The 19,810-nt window shown below is 43.2% G+C and overlaps 1 protein-coding gene across 1 annotated transcript in view; it reads left to right on the top strand.

The window, feature by feature from the left end:
• Positions 1 to 19,810, top strand: part of LOC122814329 — a 140,653-nt gene that overhangs the window by 28,449 nt on the left and 92,394 nt on the right. Inside the window, exon 3 of the mRNA XM_044086916.1 lies at positions 15,076 to 15,098. Within this exon, the coding sequence (XP_043942851.1) occupies positions 15,076 to 15,098 (23 nt within the window). The remainder of the gene's footprint in view (positions 1 to 15,075; positions 15,099 to 19,810) is intronic.

The raw sequence follows: 19,810 nt of genomic DNA, 5'->3' as shown, positions 1-19,810 counted from the left end.
TGATAAACATCTTTTGGACATCTGTAAAACCCAAAAAAATATTGGGAAGTCACTTTACAAATACTCAATAACCCGCTCCTGGAACTCCCTCCCACACAACATAAGAAACATCCCTCATAAGTCCCAGTTCAAACTTGAACTTAAACACTTTTTACAAAACTCCTGGTCCTGTCCCTGACAAGCTCCAACTGATTTCTAGTTATTCTCCTCCTAAATCTACTCTTTTCTATCGTATCTTTCTCTTTCCTCAGATCTTTCCCCGCTGTGTAGTACTAATACTACTGCATACCAACACCCTGTTTCTTCTTAATAATCCATTGCATCCAGATTATCTTGTTGTTACTGTATAGATCTACAATGAAACCTGTACAAAACTGTTATATTAACTAAATAACTCTTTGCATCCAGACTATCTTGTTGTTACTATACAGTTATACTCTGAAACCTGCACAAAGCTGTTACATAAGTTAACTTCACTGTGTTGTATATATATTCTTGTTATATGCCTTTTGTGATGTAAATATTTGCCTTGAAAGACTGGAATTGTAACTGGAGCTTTTCTCCTTGGGTCTCCACTGAAAACGGGCCTTTGGCTCAGCTGGACCAACCCAGTTAACAAATGACAATAAATAAATAAATAAATAAATAAATAAATAAATAAATAAATAAATAAAATGATCTTACTGACAGTTGCAAAGATGTTATTTAGGGTCAGTCAGAGACTGTTACTAAAGGTCCATTTAATTTTCTCCATGAAGATTACATTTTCCAAGAAGCTATTTAAAAAATGGAAGAAGAAAAGAAATCTGTTCAGGAATGGCTCCGTAGCAACAACAACAATAATTGTAGCGAAACTTAACTTTTCTTGCATGTTCCTTTTACTTTACACCTGCATGTGCATGATCACCAGATGCTTCTCTGTGATAGTGATACAAGCATAGCCAGGCATAAACCTTATAAGTCAGGATGTAGAAATTAATGTTCAGGTATTAGCATTTTCTCATTTCAAGAAAAATGAATGTCTAATGTTCAAACATGTAGCTGAGATGAAATGAGTGCAGGTGAGCCAGTAATGAAAAGAACTTGTCTCCTGTGCTACTAGCCTTTATTAAAGGATTTAGTAGAGGAATTTACATATTTGGGGGACATACAGTGGATATAAGAGTGTACACGCCCCTGTTAAAATGTCAGGTTTTTGTGATATAAAAAAATGAGACCACAATAAATAATTTCAAAACTTTTCCCACCTTTAATGTGACCTATAACCTGTACAATTCAATTGAAAAACAAATAAATTGGTTAGGGGAAAAAATATAAAAAACATACAATAAGCTGGTTGCATAAGTGTGCACACCCTTAAACTAATACTTTTTTGAAGCATCTTTTGATTTAATTACAGAATTCAGTCTTCTTGGGTAGGAGTCTATCAGCATGGCACATCTTGACTTGGCAATATTTGCTCATTCTTCCTTGCAAAAGCGCTCCACATCTGTCAGATTGCGAGGGCATCTCTTGTGCACAGCCCTGTTCATGTCATCCCACAGATTTTCTATTGGATTTAAGTCTGGGCTCTGGCAGAGCCATTGAAAAACTTTCATTTTCTTCTGGTAAAGCTATTCCTTTGTTGATCTGGATGTATGGTTGGGATCATTGTCATGGTGAAAGGTGAAATTCCTCTTCATCTTCATCTTTCTAGCAGATGCTTGAATGTTTTGGGTCAAAAGTGACTGGTATTTGGAACTGTTCATACTTCCCTTCACTTTGAATAAAGCCTCAGTTCTAGCTGAAGAAAAGAAACCTCAAAGCATGATACTGCCACCACCATGCTTCACCATGGGGATGGTGTTCTTTTCATGATGCGAAGTGTTGTTTTTGTGCCAAATGTATCTTTTGGAATTGTGGCCAGAAAGTTCAGCCTTGGTCTCATCAGACCATAACACATTTTGCCACATGCTTTTGAGAGACAATGTATTGTTTTGCAAATTTTAGCCAGGTCCGTATGCTTTTCAGTGTAAGAAAAGGCTTTCGTCTTGCAATCTTACCCCATAGTCCAGACATATGGAGAATATGGGAGATTGTTGTCACATGTAGTACACAACCAGTACTTTCCAGAAATTCCTGCAACTCCTTCAGTGTTGCTGTAGGTCTCTTGGCAGCCTCCCTGACCAATTTTTGTCTTCTCTTTTCATCAATTTTGGAGAGATGCCCAGTTCTGTGCAACTTCACTGTTGGCCCATATTTTCTCCACTTTTTGATGACTGCCTTCACTATGTTCCAATGTATATCCAATGTTGTAGAAAATGTTTTGTACCCTTCTCCTGGCTGATACCTTTCAACAATGAGATCCCTTTGATGCTTTGTAAGCTCTCTGTGAACCATGGCTTTTGCTGTAGCAGGCAACTGAGGAAATGTCAGGAAAATCCTACTAGGACAGCTGAACTTCATTTGGGGTTAATCAGAGTATTTTTAATTGTTGGCAGGTGTGTACCCAAGAAGACTGAATGCTGTAATTAAATCAAAAGGTGCTTCAAAAAGTATTAGTTTAATGGTGTATACACTTATACAACCAGCTTATTGTACGTTTTTTATTTTTCATATTTTTCCCCTAACCAATTTGTTTGTTTTCAATTGAATTTTACAGGTTATAGGTCACATTAAAGGTGAGAAAGTTTTGAAATGATTTATTGTAGTCTCATTTTTTTATATCACAAATGCCTGGTATTTTAACAGGGGTGTGTACACTTTTTATATCCACTGTACATATATCCTCCCATTGTTTCTTTGTGAATTGCTTATCCAATCTCTCTCCCCAATCCTTTCTAACCTCTCCTGATTGGGGTAATTTAAGTATGTATGCAGAATCTTACACTTGCACACACACACACACACACACACACACACACACACACACACACACACACACACACACATATTCACCATAGAACAAAGTACATTTTTGGAGTAAGGATGAGCTATCAACATTAAAACGTGCCATACAGATGCAGTTCAGAAGTCTGTGGTTACATCTTTGGTTGGCCAGTAACTCTTCTCTTTTTTTGTTAACAAGGTATTTTACTAGAGCTTGGCTACCATCAGTTGGTTGGGATGGTGGTTAGGGTGGCCAGGGGCCTGTTGTGCCTTCCTGTGGTAGAGGTGGGGTACTGCACCACCTACATGATATACAGTGGAACTAAGGCTCTAATGACCGTAGTACTTAGAGGAGAAAAATGTAAAGGTGAAGAATGAATGTTCCCTGAGTCATAGTGTGTGTTGTGTTGACACTTATTACCGGTATGGCATCCCCTGAATTGGGCTTTGGCTTGGCAGTTTGGCTGATTCCCTAAGTTACTGGTGAGCATATATTATAAAAGGCTACATCCAAGACTGGCCAGGAAGATTTTCAAGTGTTCCTAGTATGCTGTGATTATCTGAGAGAATATCTGGGAAGGCTGAAGGGGAAGCATAAACAAAGTGGAACAAAATAAACTTACTGTGTTCAAAAGTATGCAGAAGGCTCCTACAGGTGTCAGTTGTGAAGTCTGGAAGATGTTTCTCACATTCCTTAATAATGAGACAATACTATAATTTATTTATATAGCTTTGCTATGTGTCACCCAATGAGATATTTTGTGTATTCCTGCTTTGCATCATGGCATGTTGTTATTTGTCCTTTACAAGGATTCATGTTTGAAACAATACAGTGCTGCACTGGTATTGTTCCAGGCTTTTACTGCACTGATTGGGTAATCTGTGCATCACTGTAATAAGCACAGATGTGAAATTGTTCGATCTCGCCATTTGTTCTTACACACGGGTTCGGAGCTGAACCGCGGCTCCGAGTCGGCCACATCATCAGCTCTGCATCTTCGAAAAAGTTCAAGGCACAGTTGTATCCCATGATCCCCCAGTGCTAACCCTCAGATTTAGTTTGCCACTGCAGCAGATCGCATCGTGAGAGGCACGGGACAGTACAAAATTTATATATTTTGATGTGTTTGTTCTAGATAGTTAATTATAGTTGGTTGTTGAAAGTAGTTTAGAGTGTAAAGTCCTATTTAATATACTCTGTGTGGTTTTTTCTCTTAGTTAAATAGTTTTGATCGTATTTTTGAGTTTAAGGCCTAGTTTGTTTCTGTCAGGGCTCTGACAGTAGGGCAGTTAATTTTATTATTTCCCTGCCTTGACTTGGTCTTTCCAATTGTATTTTATATATATACATATATATTAATCCTTAAGATATATATATAGTGTTTCTAATTGCTTAGCCTTAGCTTAGCCGACAACACCTTCGTGAAGAAGGAAAAGTTCCAGATGATCCTTCCCTTCTTACAGGAGGGCGACTGGATGTGCTCTATAGATCTCAAAGACGCCTACTACCATATCAAGATGGCCAGGGCATCCAGAGATCACCTGTGCTTCCGGCTGGGAGCCAGTCACTTCCAGTTTCGGTCTCTGCCTTTTGGCCTCACCTCAGCCCCCAGGGTGTTCACCAAATGCATGGCAGTAGTGGCGTCTCACCTGAGGCAACTAGGATTCCGAGTGTTTCCTTACCTAGACAACTGGCTCCTCTCCGCCACCATCAAGTATCGTCTCTTGCAAGCCAGGGATTACACCATCAACCTTTGCTCCTGTCTGGGCATAACAATCAATTTCGAAAAATCTATCTTATCGCCCTCACAGCATATCTCATTTATAGGAGCAGAACTAGAGACTACCCTGGCTCAAATCAAACTCCCACAAGCAAGAGTTTCAGCACTGAGAGACCAAATTGCTACCCTCCATCAAAGCAAAAGAGTCCCCGCAGAGCAAGTCTTGAAGGCACTAGGAATGATGGCAGCTGCTCTTATCGCGGTCCCACTAGGCAGGATGCATATGAGAATTCTTCAATGGCTACTGTTCACTCAGTGGTCTCACCAACGACTTCCGTTATCACACGAGGTCTTAATCATGAATTCCTGCAAACGCAATCTTCTTTGGTGGATGGAAAGTCAGAATCTAACAACAGGCCGGCCATTTGTACTGCCCAGTCCCACAGCAACCTTAACCACGGGCACTTCCCTGATAGGGTGGAGGGGGACTTTTTCAGGGGAGAACGGTCCAAGGTCAATGGTCCAAGTTGGAGTACAATCTGCACATCAATGTCTTGAAGCTGAGGGCAGTGTTTCTAGCATTGCAACACTTTCACAAGTCCTTACCTCTGGGAACAGTGACAGTTCAGACAGACAATATGTCAGTAGTCTGGTACATCAACAAACAGGGAGGAACCAGGTCTTATCCATTGTGCAGAGAGGCCCTCAGGATTTGGAATAGGCTGTGTCCACTGGACACTTTCTGATAGCAATGCACATCCCAGGGACATCCAGCGTCATTGCAGACAGGTTGAGCAGAGCCATCCTGCTGCCTCACGAGTGGTCCCTCAAATCTCAGGTAGCGGAAAAGATATTTTGCAGATGGGGCCAGCCTTGCTGCGACCTATTTGCATCCCCATTGAATGCCAAATGCAGAAGCTACTTTTCCCTACTACCTCCTCTGGGGGGTGCCCCCAGGGACGCACCGGTACACGATTGGCCCCCGAGTCTCCTATATGCTTTCCCCCCTATTCCTAATACTCAAATTCCTACAGAAAGCCAGATGTCTGAAAAGGACCATAATTTTGATAGCCCCATTCTGGCCCCGACAGATCTGGTTCCCCTTTCTTCAAACCCATCAAGTGGAAAAGCCATGGATTCTGGACCTAGTGCCGGACCTATTGACGCACTCGTCGGGAGCTCCTCACCCATCTCTCAAGTCCCTCAAACTGACAGCTTGGCTGCTCCGCTTCACATCTTAGCCAGGTCAGACTTACTGTTCCCTGCAGTACAGCACATAATTGTAGCTTCCCACAAGCCATCCACAAGGAAGCTATACAGGAGCAAATGGAAACATTTTACATATTGGGCCTCGCAACGGGGTATAGACCCATCTGGGGCTCCAGTACACAAGATATTAGAATTTCTTATGACGTTATTTCACGAGGGAGCATCGACTTCTACGATAAGGGTACAACTTGCGGCCATATCTAATTTTCATGTTGGTGAGGGAGATGGTTCTCATGTCTCACAGACTTTGCAAAGCCTTTATGAAAGGTACTTTTCATCTCCGCCCTCCTTTCCGGAACCCGGTTGCCCCATGGAATCTTAACTTGATGTTATCCCGGCTCATCTTGCCTCCATTCAAATCAGCCTCCATGACCCCTCTGAAGCACCTGTCGTGGAAGACACTTTTTCTAGTTGCCATCACTTCCGCTCGTAGTTTCAGAGTTGCAAGTATTGTCTGTGCAACCTCCATACATGACTTTTCATCCAGACAGAGTGACTTTGCGTACCAGTCCATCCTCTCTTCCGAAAGTTTGCTTGGTTCTAAATATTAATCAGTCTATTGAACTACCCACCTTCTTCAAAAATCACTCTAACAAGTTGGAATACATGCTGCATAAGTTGGACGTTCACAGACAACTGAGATTTTACTTAGACTAAGGAATGCAGAAAGTCAGACCAGTGGACATGTTTGTGTTATATGCTGACCAAAGGAAAGGAATGGCAGTAATGAAAGTTACCTTATCTAAATGGCTTTCAAAATGTATAAATTACGTCTATTTGGAATCCAAGCAACAACTCCCTTTTAAACCCAAGGCTCATTCTACTAGGGCGGTTGCTACATCTCTAGCCCATGCCGCTCGCCTGCCATTGGATACCATTTGTGCAGTGGCAACTTGGGCAAAACTGCATATGTTTATCGCTCACTACAAGTTAGATAAAAACTCCAGGGACAGGGCATCTTTTGGTTCCACTGTTCTCAGGAATGTTCTCCCTTGAGCCACCCAGGGTAAAGGAGCTAGGGACGCTACCCATGTGTAAGAACAAACAGCGAGATCAAACAATTTCACATAAAGAAGTTATGTTCTTACCATAACGTTCCATGTGAATTGTTCATCTCGCCTTTGTTCTTACATTCCCTCCCTCCATCCCCCTTCCCGCGTTCTGGAAGAACGGGTATGACTGGATTCGGGTTGAGTTTTCTCCAGCTGTATAGATTTCTGAGCTTCCTAGGGTATGCCAGGGAGTGCACCTTTCCTTTTGGAGTGTGACAGTGCATCAGTCAGTGTGTTGTGTTCAGTGCGCATAGGGTGCAGTGGTTGGTGGGATTCTTCTGGTGTTAGCAAACTAGATCTGAGGGTTAGCACCAGGGGATCATGGGATACAACTGTGCCTCGAGCTTTCTCGAAGATGCAGAGCTGATGATGTGGCCGACCCAGAGCCGAGGTTCGGCTCCGAACCCGTGTGTAAGAACAAAGGCGAGATGAACAATTCACATGGAACGTTATGGTAAGAACATAACTTCTTTTTATCACTGATACTTGGAATAATCTTTCATCAGAAATGTCTGAGGAAAAAAAATGCATCTTTGGTTGCTGTACTGTGACTAACTGTGCTACACACACACACACACACGTAGATATACATATAACACACACACACGTCGATATACACACATATATATATATATATATATATATATATATATATATATATATATATATATACGTGTATAGATAATCTCCATCTCCATATATATATATATATATATATATATATATATATATATATATATATATATGTATATAGATCTCCATATATATATATATATATATATATATATATATATATATATATATATAGAGAGAGAGAGAGAGAGAGAGAGAGAGGGAGAAAAACAGGTATGTATAGATATAGATACACACACACGCGCGCGTGGGCGCACATGCACTTACATGCAAAATATGTGTGTGTGTGTGTGTGTGTGTGTGTGTGTGTGTGTGTGTGTGTGTATATGTATATATATATATATATATATGTATATATATATATATATATATATATATATATATATATATATATATATATATATATATATATATATATCTCTATGGGATCACTTTACATGCTCGAGTAACTGAAAGCTCAAATTGCATATAGCTGAGACCATATGCTCGAGTTTTCAGTAACTCAAACATGTAAAGTGTTAAAAAATAACACTTTACTTACCTGAAATTTGATGTTGTTGCAAGGGGCAAGGACCCCTATGCGCTCTGTGTGTAAATAATGATCTGAAGTAGGTAACTTCATTTGTGTAGCAACCTTTGGGATTCGGATCCGACCTCAGATCCAAGCCGGCAGTTTTCAACAGCTTTAGATCCGAGCTTCAAGCTCCTCCTCCTACCCATAATCCCCTGCCAACCCTGACTGACCTCAGATCTAGTTTGCCATGGTTTCGTTCAGCAGCTTGATCCTGAGTCTCCGGTGCTTTTGTTTCCTCGTGAGGAAAAAAATTTAACTTTTCATATCCTTTTTGCTATTTTTGGTGTGAGAGTGTGTTTAACCTCCTTATAGCCTTCTCTCTAGTTTATTTTAAATTTAATTTAAATTTAGTTTAAGTTTTAGTTCCTTCCCCTACCTTTCATGGTTCCGTCAGTGTTGTGTGTGTGTGTGTGTGTTGGGGCCTTGTGTGTGTGGGTTTTCTTTTCCAGTATATCTGAGGCCCCATAGTTGGTGTTTTCTAAGTGCGAGTGTGGCCATAAGCTGCCCCCAGCGGATGGCCACACTCGGTCTGTATTGTGCCTTGGGGTTGAACACCTGTCCTCTGCTTGTACCATTTGTGCAGTGTTCAACCCCAGGACACTCATGGACCGGAGGTCTAAGCTTATTCTGGCGGGTCTTCTGCCTCCGGATTTGGCTTCTACCTCCAGTCCTTCCATGGCTCCCGCAGCGGCTGCAGCGGCTGCCACTCCTGCTTCCCTCCCCTGGCTGGGACTCAACCTCCCACCTTGGGCTCAGAGGAGAGGGAGGCTAGGAAGGAAAGGAAGAGGGAGAAGCACCACAAGTGGCGGGCCGAGGCCTCCACTTCGGCCTCCCCCGGCTAAGCGATCTTCTCCCTCCAGGTCTTCTGGTTCTCCTCCTTCTTGGATCCAGTCCCCATGCTTTTCACTGGGTCCTGAGGAGGAGGAGACCCGATCTCTGTCAAGGTCATCGAGGCGACACTCCCGCCTCGGTGGCCTCGTTGAGATCCACAAGAAGTCTCACTGATGCAGATTTGGACCGGATGATGATAAGATTCCTCCAGGCCCAACTGCAGATGGGAGTGCTCCTGCCTCCCCCCCTCCAGGGGGGAGCACGACCCCATTCTTTGCCCCGATAGCTCCTTCTCTGTCCCATTTTCCGGGTTCGGAGTCGTCAGAGCCGGACAGCCTTGGAGCTGGGGGGTGTGTCGGCACAGATAGTCTCGGGTACTTCGGCACCGACACTTCCCTCGAGTCTGTCAGGTCCATCTTTGGATCCGAGCTCTCGGAGCCGAGGGCTGAGCTTCAGATCCGGCGGTATTGGTATGCCATCGGCACCGTCCGGGTCGGAGCATACCAGTCCATCGGATCCGATCGCTTCGGCCACGGCCCCGATCCGTCCATCGGATCAGAGGGAGAGTCTGCTTTCGGCTCCCAGAGAGAGCAGCTTTCCCTCAGCATTCGACGTGGTGGAGAGGGTTCTGTCGAGGGATTCCAGGCCCCCTGCCCTTGCCATGGCTCCACCCTGCACTCCTTCTCAGTTGGGCCCTGCTTCCATCACCCAGCCCCAGGGGCAGCCTGCATTGACGTTCCAGGTAGTTCCTGTGGATCAAGACATTGCTGGTGAGTCCTCCTCGGACAGCCCCCCCGAGGAGGTCCCTCACAAGCAAAGGTGCAAGAGGAGGCACCTGGACTCCCCCGAGTCCTTGACAGAGGACACGGATTTGGCGGAAGGGGAAGGCTCCCCAAGATCACCCCTCGAAGATGTCTCATTTGGTGACATCATGGAGATGCTCAGAATAAAGGGGGGATGGTCTGCCGCAAAGCCTACCTCGGACGAATCCGTGTTCCTGGAGGCGTTTGAAGCAGGCCCGTCTACCTCTTGGGTGTCCCCTCCAGCCACCCCCCTGGTAGATTTGATCACTACCAGGGCATGGAAGGAGCTGGACACTGTGGAGCCAGTCCCCAAGTGCCCGGACAAAATCCTTAGCCCACCCCCTGACAAGTCACACTGGAGTAAGGGTCCCCCGGTAGATGCCATGTTGGTGGTGGTGGCCACCAAGAGGGAACTTGCTCTGGAGAGTCCCATCGGTTCATCCCCCGAGCAAGGAGTCTCGGTCGATGGACCGCCTAGGGAAGTGGGTGTTTAGTTCAGCAACCTTCTCGGTGAGGTCACTGAACTACATGGCACACATGCTCCGACTGCAGTGGGACCTTATTAAAGAGTATGCTGCATCGCCCCCGAGTCTATGTCAGCGGAGGACAAACAATTGCACTCCACCTGGATGGCCACTCTACGTTCCATTTCTAACACCTCTATGTGGATTCTGTCTCATGCCACAGAAGGAGCCGCTAGAGCCGGCGGGGCGGGCCTCGTTATGAGACGTCAGGCCTGGCTACGACACTGTGATTTTGCGGAGCCTTTCAAGGTGTCATTTGCTAATGCCCCTTTTGATGGTTATGCCCTCTTTGGCAAAACCATGCGAGATACCTTGGTCCAGAGTGAGAAGGACGGGAAGACGTTGTCTGCCATCGGAGTCCACTTCTCTGCTCCCCAGAGGTACTTTTCTAAGCACCAAAAGGGACAGAAGAAGATGTGGTTCCGGAAGTCACAACAGTTCCGTTCCGCTCCGGACTCCCAGCCCTTCCGTGGCAGAGGAGGGCAGGGTTGACACCACCCTAGAGGCAGAGGGGGCCTGCGGAACTTTGGATCCAGAGTACCCTTCTCGGACCAACCCACGCAACACCCCTGAGGGGTTGCCCGATTGCTTCACTCTGGAGGCAGTCAGGGGGCATTTCTCGAGGCACCCAGCAGCTTGGGAGTCCATCACGACAGACCGCTGGGTGCTTCGCATCATATCCAGATGATATCAGATTCTCTTCTCTTGTTACCCACACAGCCCCAGATACCTCCCCGATGTCCCACCCGTTCAGAGGGAGGCCACAGCAATGGAAATCCAGCATTTGCTGCAAAAAAGAGCCATCCAACTCATCCTCTCAGACCAGTGCGGGTCCAGGTTCTACTCCAGGTTCTTCTTGGTGCCAAAAAAGACGGGGGACTTAAGACCCATCCTTAACCTTTCTTCCTTGAATCTGTCAGTAACCAAAGAGAAGTTCCGCATGGTCACTCTTCAATCTATTCTCCCCCTCTTACGGGAGAACGATTGGATGTGCTCTATAGACCTCAAGGATGCGTACTACCACATTCTGATGGACAGGCAATCCAGGATGTTCCTCCGCTTCTGGCTAGGAGCCAGTCATTACCAATTCAGAGTCCTCCCCTTTGGTCTCACCACAGCCCCCAGGGTTTTCACCAAAGTGTTAGCAGTTATAGCGGCCCACCTGAGGCGCCAGGGAATTCAGGTCTTTGCGTACCTGGACGACTGGCTCCTGACCACCCCGACAAGGCATCTACTCTGCTCAGCCAGAAACTACTTTCTCCGTCTAGCTCCCCGGCTGGGGATCACTATCAACATAGAGAAGTTGTCTCTTACTCCAACTCAGATTATAGACTTCATAGGGGCCAAATTGGACAAGAACAAGCTCCTAGCTTTCTTGACCACAGACCGGCTACTATCCCTGAGGCTACATGTGCAGGCCATTCTACAATCTCCAGCTCCCCCGGCGGATTTGGTCCTGAGGGCTCTTGGCTTAATGGCGGCAGCAATCAACTTATTGCCAATAGCTCGTTTGAACATGAGGGTCTTACAATGGACCCTCCAGGTCCAGTGGTCCCTTCTTCGCTACCCTTTGAGCCATCCCATCCCTCTCAGCAGGGCTTGCAAGAGGGCCCTCCTATGGTAGCTCCAATCTCCAGACCTTCAGCAAGGACACCCCTTTTCTATTTCCCCTCCTGTGGCCACGGTGACCATGGATGCCTCCCGCCTAGGGTGGGGGGGGCATTGTTCGGGCAGGACAGTCCAAGGCACGTGGAACCTCATGGAGACCTCACTGCATATCAACGTCCTAGAGATGAGGGCAGTGCTGTTGGCGTTGCAAGCACTTCAGGACATTCTTCTCATAGGAACGATTGCGATTCAGATGGACAACATGTCGGTTGTCTGGTACATCAACAAACAGGGGGGAACCAGGTCTTATCCACTCTGTCGAGAGGCCATGGGAGTGTGGGAATGGGCTGTCTCAACCAACCACTTTCTCATAGCAATGCATATTCCGGGACGGTCCAACATCCTAGTGGACAAACTAAGTCGCACCATCCTGCTACCATACGAGTGGTCTCTGAATCCCGAGATAGCGAATCGGATCTTCTCCAAATGGAGTCAACCCTGTTGCGATCTCTTTGCCTCTCCCTCGAACACAAAATGTTACGACTACTTTGCTCTCATTTCCCCCTCCGGGGAGCCCCCGAGAGACGCTGTGGTGCATGCTTGGCCTCCCGGTCTTCTTTATGCATACCCGCCTCTTCCTCTAATGCTGAAATTTCTTCAGAAAGCCAGTCGGTTGGGGAGCAGGATAATCCTCATTGCCCCGTTTTGGCCTCATCAAACCTGGTTCCCTTACCTTTGGTCTCATCTCGTGAATCCTCCTTGGATTCTGGATCCCTGTCCGGATGTAATATCCCACCCCCTAGATCTCCCAGTCCCGAACCTGGACAACCTCAAGCTCATGGCTTGGCTGCTCCAGTTCCACTCATAGCTAGGACTCCCGGTATCTCTTCCCCAGTTAAAACCATTCTAGTAGCAGCGCACAGGTCTTCTACTAGGAAGATTTATAGCAGCAAATGGAAACGTTTCAACATTTGGGCGGAATGCAAAATTTTGGATCCTTTTACAGCTCCTCTGCCCATTGTATTAGACTTTCTGTCAGGCCTTTTCATCAAGGAGCTAGTTCCTCTACAGTCAAGGTCCAACTAGCAGCTATCTCTCATTATCACGTTGGAAATGATTTGGGACATTTGATTACCTCAAAATTGTGCAAGACCTTTTTGAAGAGCACTTTTTGCTCAGACCCCCAGTCAAGGAGGTTGTCCCTCCTTGGGATTTAACCCTGGTGCTTCAGGCCTTGACAGCTCCCCCATTTGAGCCTGCAGCCTCCATAGATCTTAAATTCCTTTCATGGAAAACGGCCTTTCTTGTGGCTATTACCTCGGCTCGAAGGGTCTCTGAACTACAGGTCCTATGTGTAAAACCCCCTTACTTGACCTTTCATAAGGATAGAGTTTACCTCAGGACCAATCCCTCCTTTCTTCCCAAGGTTGCCTGAGTCAAATATTAACCAATCCATCAACTTGCCGGTCTTTTTTCCTAACTACCATAACAAAGGGGAATACAAGTTACATTCATTGGATGTGCATAGACAACTTCGCTTCTACATCCACAGGACATCTGGTCATAGGAAATCCGACCTGTATCAAAAGTCACACTTTCTAAATGGATTTCACAGTGCATTCTTTTGGCATACGACAGTTCGGGCAGGCCAGCTCCTCAAGGAGTCCATGCTCACTCTACTCAATCTATGTCTACCTCTGCGGCTTTCAGAGCTAGAGTATCTTTGGATGACATTTGCTTGGCAGCCACTTGGGCTTCATCTGATACCTTTATCAATCATTACAGATTGGACATTATCTCCAGAGAGAGAGCATCCTTTGGCTCTGCAGTTCTCCAGAACATCCTTCCATAAAGGCCACTCAAGGTTCAGGTAGCAGGGGACTCTTTCCCAAAGGTTGCTACACAAATGAAGTTACCTACTTCAGATTAAGAAGTTATGTACTCACCATAATGTTCCATCTGAGTAGGTAATCTTCATTTGTTAGCAACCGTCCCTCCCTCCTGCCCCCTCACTTGCTAAGGTTCTCATACTCAGGTCCATGGGTTTTATCCTTTTATCTTGGAATTAGTCATTGCAAGCACTTTTCTGCTGTTGGGCAAACTTGATCTGAGGTCAGTCAGGGTTGGCAGGGGATTATGGGTAGGGGGAGGAGCTTGGAGCTCGGATCTAAAGCTGTTGAAAACTGCCGGCTTGGATCCGAGGTCGGATCCGAATCCCAAAGGTTGCTAACAAATGAAGATTACCTACTCAGATGGAACGTTATGGTGAGTACATAACTTCTTATTTTCATTATGTTTGCGATGTTAGCAGGAAACAGGAAATCTCCCGTTTTGCGCTTCTGCATACAGCTCGGAATAGAAGACTTCCTTTTTTCCCCACTGTAGTGTGATCTTGGAGTTGGTATATTTAAGTGTGGGGGGGGGAGTTATGTTTGACTTTTTTTTTTTTTTTTTAATGTTTCATTTTAGGAGTACGAGTTTCCGAAACTCGAACTTATGGTCTCGACCATATGAAGTTTGAGTTTTTGGAAACTTGAGCTTCTAAAGTGAATCGATATATATATATATATATATATATATATATATATATATATATATATATATATATATATATATATATATATATATTTTTTTTATTTTATTTATTTTTTTATTTTATTTAACATTTGTTGACTGGGAAAGTCCGACTGGGTTCCACAGATCCTGTTTTCAGCGGAGGCCTTGGGAGAAATGCTCCAGATTGATATATATATATATATATATATATATATATTTATATAGATATTATATATATAGATGTATATATAAATATATATATATATATTTATATAGATATTATATCTATATATATATATATATATATATATATATATATATATATTTATATAGATATTATATCTATCTATCTATATATATATATATATATATATATATATATATATATATATATATATATATAGATCTAGATATAGATATATTTGTAGATATATATATATATATATATATATATATATATATATATAAAATAAGCTGCAAGTCCCAAATTACCCATGGAAAGCTTGCACATTGTAATTTGCCTTTTTGTTCATGTATGTTACTCTGTATTGCTGTTTATGTACATGTACTGTAGCTCTTTAGATGTGCATATATAAACTGTGAATTGCTTCTGATTACTTTTTCTTTTTCTTTCAGGAATTTGCTGTAAATGATGAAAGGTCAGTATTACTGTAAATTGATAAAAAAAAAAAAAATGACAAATTTGGTTTCCTTTCCTTCACCCCCACCTTCTAGCCCAGCCTTGGATTCTGGATCCAGTACCGGACCTCTTGATTCATCGATCAGGCAGGCTACACCAATCTCTCCAATCTCTCAAGCTCACAGCTTGGTTACTCCACTTCCACTCTTAGCCAGGCTCCCCAATATTTCTCCAGCAGTGCATGATATTATTGTTTCCTCCCATAAGACAACTACAAGGAAAGTTTATGCTAGCAAATGGAAAAGATTCTCTTACTGGGCAGAATCCAGGAATTTAGATCCTTTTACAGCTCCTGTCCACAAGATTTTGGATTTCTTAGCAGAACTGTTTCAATCTGGTGCAGCTGCTGCTACCATCAGAGTACAACTAGCTGCCATTTCAAATTTTCACATCGGAGTTTTTAACTCAAGCATAATGTCTCACAAACTCTGTAAGGCCTTCATGAGAGGTACATCTCTACTTAGACCCCCAGTGAAAGAGCCCCTTCCACCTTGGGATCTCAATTTGATTCTGGCCTCCTTGATACTGCCACCCTTTGAACCAGCAGCATCATGTTCTTTGAAATTTCTCTCTTGCAAAACTCTCTTCCTAACTGCTATTACTTCTGCCAGACATGTTTCAGAACTTCATGCACTATGTGTTCACCCTCCATACCTAGTTTTTTACAAAGACAGAGTTTCTCTGAGAACCAACCCATCTTTTCTACTTAAAGTTTGTTCAGAACACAATTTGAATCAATCCATTGAACTTCTTGTCTTTTTCCCCAGTCATTCCATCAAGGCAGAGTACTGATTACACCAACTGGATGTGCATAGACAACTGCGTTTCTATCTCCATAGATCTAAAGAGATGAGAAAATCAGATCAGTTGTTCCTTTCATTTGCTAACAACAAACAAGGCCTTCCAGTTTCTAAAGTAACCTTGTCAAAATGGTTATCAGACACCATTGCCCATACCTACCATTTGCAACAAAAGGATCTTCCAGCAAAACCCAAAGGTCATTCAACCAGGTCAGTAGCTACTTTGGTAGCTATTCAATCTAGATTGCCCATAGATTCAATTTGTGCAGCAGCTACTTGGGCAGATCCTCATTCATTTAGTTCTCATTACAGAGTAGATGTGGTTTCCCAGGGCAGGGCTTTCTTTGGTTTCAAGGTTCTGAAGAGTCTGTTCCAATGAGCCACCCAGGATTCTAGGTGCTAGGGACGCTGTCCCAACCAGAAAGAACAAAGGCGAGATAGACAACTTAACATAAAGAAGTTATGTACCTACCATAACGTTCCATGTTAGTTGTCCTTCATCTCGCCTTCCTTCTTGCGTCCCTCCCTCCTCCCCCCTTCCTCGAGGATTGAGAGGAGTTTTTTCAATGGTTTCACTGGCTAACTTGTTTTGTTATTAGTTGCTTCCCAAGCAAACCATGGCAATTTACTGTGTATCCAGGTTTAATAATAATGGATTATCTTCTATGATTATGTCTAGTGTGAGCTATCTCAAACTAGATCTAGGTAGCTGACGCTGGGCATTCTGGGATAAGGGGTAGATTTGAGGCAGTAAAGAGCTCTCGAGCTATAGAAAGTGGCCGAGTCAGAGTCGAGGATCAGCTCCAAACCCATCCAGCAAGAAAGAAGGTGAGATGAAGGACAACTAACATGGAACATTATGGTAGGTACATAACTTCTTTTTTTTTAGCTATGGTTCATTGAAAAGAGTCCTGTGAAATTATTTACTTTTATGAGATAAAAATTGCTAATTGCTTCATATATTATTTACAGGAACCTGAACTTTTGGTTTTGAGGGTTGTCATTAAAATGTTTTACCTCAAAACTATTTATTCCTGACAGTATTCTGTACCAACATTTTTAAGCTCCACTAACCACTTTTCATTCACCTTTTTTGGCTGACAGATGGTCCTGGGTTCCTCTGGGGATTTATTATTTTAATTTAACTTTCTGTGTGAAAAAAGGGTGTGCTGCATCTGCATAACAGTGTTGTGAGGGGGCTGGTGCTAGTGTGATTTGGTGTTTGACACTAAATTTTACAACTTAAAGTAGTTTTTCTGCCTGGGAGACTCCTTTCATGGATAAGACTTGATTGGACCTGGGTCCTGATAAATTTATTGATTCTTCTTAGAGCTGCAAGAAGAAAAAAAAAAGTAATCCATATGGGTGACTTCACTGTGGCTATCAGTTGTTGTTTGGGCCATCATCTCTTTCTCTTGATCCATGTGGTGTAGCTCCTTGGGAAGCCACTAAGGACCAGAGGACAGGCATGTACAGATGAGGGAGAACCACCCTTGCCAGCATCGGGGAAGGGACTGGAAAACGCTCCTTTGCTAAGCTGCCCTGAAGAGCTTCATTCTTGAGGAAGGGACTGTCCTGTTTTTTTTTTTTTTGGCGTGGGGGGGGGGGTCTCCAGGGAAAAGAAAACAAAAAAATAGACCTTTTTCTTCACCTAATACTCATGGAAAAGATTGGCTGGACTCTGCTAAGGGATTATTTAGAGCTTCTCACTTTCTAAATGCTGAGTCTTCTCCTCCATTTAAAAGTAGAAGATTTTCTTCTCTCTCTCTCTCTCTCTCTCTCTCTCTCTCTCTCTCTCTGTCTCTTTGTCACTCAGATACAGCTTCACAGTTTGAGGGACAACATTTGGATTGGGTCCATGTTTCTCAACTTTTATCTCAAATTTCATCTCCTTAGTATAGGGAATCTAACTCTAAGGAAAGTTTTTCTTCAGTCTCCCTTTCAGAAAAGGCTGTTTTTCTGATACCATTGTCAAAACGAGGGAATTATTTCATTGGGAACAAAAAGAAATCCCAAAATCTCTACCGAGATATTGTGAATTGTTACAGGTGGATTTCCTCTACTTGCATCTGTTCCTCGTGTGTTGCCAGCTTTAGAATATGCTTTTATGTATTGTCAGCTAGCAGTTTGCCTAACAGTCAGTTGCATACTTCAAGAAAATCAGATACATGGTGTAAAGTGCTCCTGACACACATTCCTGTTTGATAACTTCAGGTCATATTCTGCAGTAATTGTTTTGTTAAAGTCAGCTTCTGCCAAACTTATTATGGCAGCCAATGCTATCCCTTCTGAAAACTGGGAAAGGCCTTTGATAGGATTAGGAAGAATGTTTATACCTCTTCCACCTTGGCTTTCAGAATAGTGAACAGGTAGGCTTACACTTTTAAATTTTTGCTATTGTCGCTTGATAATAAGAGAAATTAATTGTTGACATTCCTTCATTAGAAGCTGAAGCTTCTCAAGTTTCTATACTATCTTTTACATCTCCAGTTATCAAACAGTTGGACAGAGAAAACAGGTGCTGACTTTGTGGGAGCATGGGTGAAATTCTTGGCTAGGCTTATTAAGGCCTCTGGGCCAATAGCCTAGTATCATCCTATGAACTAAAAAAAAAGACATCATGATGCCCAGGTTGGAAAAACAGACAACAGGACAAGAAGTCTGAGATATGGTTGTGGAGTTGTGGTGTCTTTATTATGTGCAAAGAAGGAAGTAAAAAAATGCAGAATAAAGCTCGGTAACATAAGACGTTTCTAAATAGTATAATGCTTTCAAAATGCCTTTGGAGAGATATTAAAATATTTATAATACAGGTATAAGTGAAAAAAAGAAGTCCGTTTTTTTATGTTGAGCTCTTACCAGGTGAAAACCTGTTTCTCTTTCCAAGCCAAATGATTTTATATTAGGTCACGATGCCCATGAATTGTTAAGTGATTCACCATTTAAACATTAAGTATGGGTTACAGCTGGTTTTGTGCTTATTTTTCAGTTTTGAACTTGCTCTTTCCTTAGGGCTATTAAATAATTCAGTTCCATAGATTCCACACAAGTGCTTGTGAAAATCCCCTTAAAACCCCCAAATCAGTACGGCTGCCTGAAACTGAACAAGTTTGATTATTAAGAGTATTTTAATAAGCGAATCCACTGACACGGGGTGGGGGGTGTTCTGTGTTGTCAGTAACCTGAGTTTAAAAATGTGTCCAAACATCTGAAAGTGTTCTGGGAGGTAAGGCATCTTCTGCCTGTTCTCCTGTCCTACTCTGTATTGTACATACCAGGAATCCTGAAGTAGAAATGATTTCTGATGATTGGGGGGTTGTTATGTGGATGTCTGATGATGGTGATACCAGCATTCATATCACATTTATTCACTGAGCCTTGCTTTCCACTTTTAATGTCTGCAGCTGGTATGGCTGTGCTTCCCAACAATCCAGTCGGTGCACCCAGTTTATGGATATGTGTGAGATCATTGATAAAGAGTCATCGGGGTGTCTTTTTGGGGAGGGGTGGTTTCAGAAGAAAGATGGTAGAAGTTAGGGAGACACAATAAATGAATAGAGAGTGGGGAGCATTAAAAATGTTTACCGATCAAATCTTTCTGAGCCCTTACTCCTTTTACAAGGTTGACCTGCTCAGTTTTACTCTCAGATAAAGATGTAAAATGTAAGAGGCAATGCAGTGACATGCACAAGCAAATGCTGGCTTTAGCTGATTAGTCACCCTTAAAAAGCTGAGGTACAGCTGCACGTACAATGTCCCTGCATTTGGAATTTCTTTAGTAAATAAAAAAAAAATGCCAGCAATCTCAGGAATGTCATTCTATTATGGATCCTTAAAATTCCTTCATTACAGTGTAATGTGACAAATAATT

The sequence above is a fragment of the Protopterus annectens genome, chromosome 10.part0 (genome assembly GCF_019279795.1).
Source record: "Protopterus annectens isolate FY-2018-M chromosome 10.part0, PAN1.0, whole genome shotgun sequence".
Lineage (NCBI taxonomy): Eukaryota > Metazoa > Chordata > Ceratodontiformes > Protopteridae > Protopterus > Protopterus annectens.
Note: the sequence above shows the minus strand (reverse complement) of the source record. Positions and strands in the feature narration are given on the sequence as shown.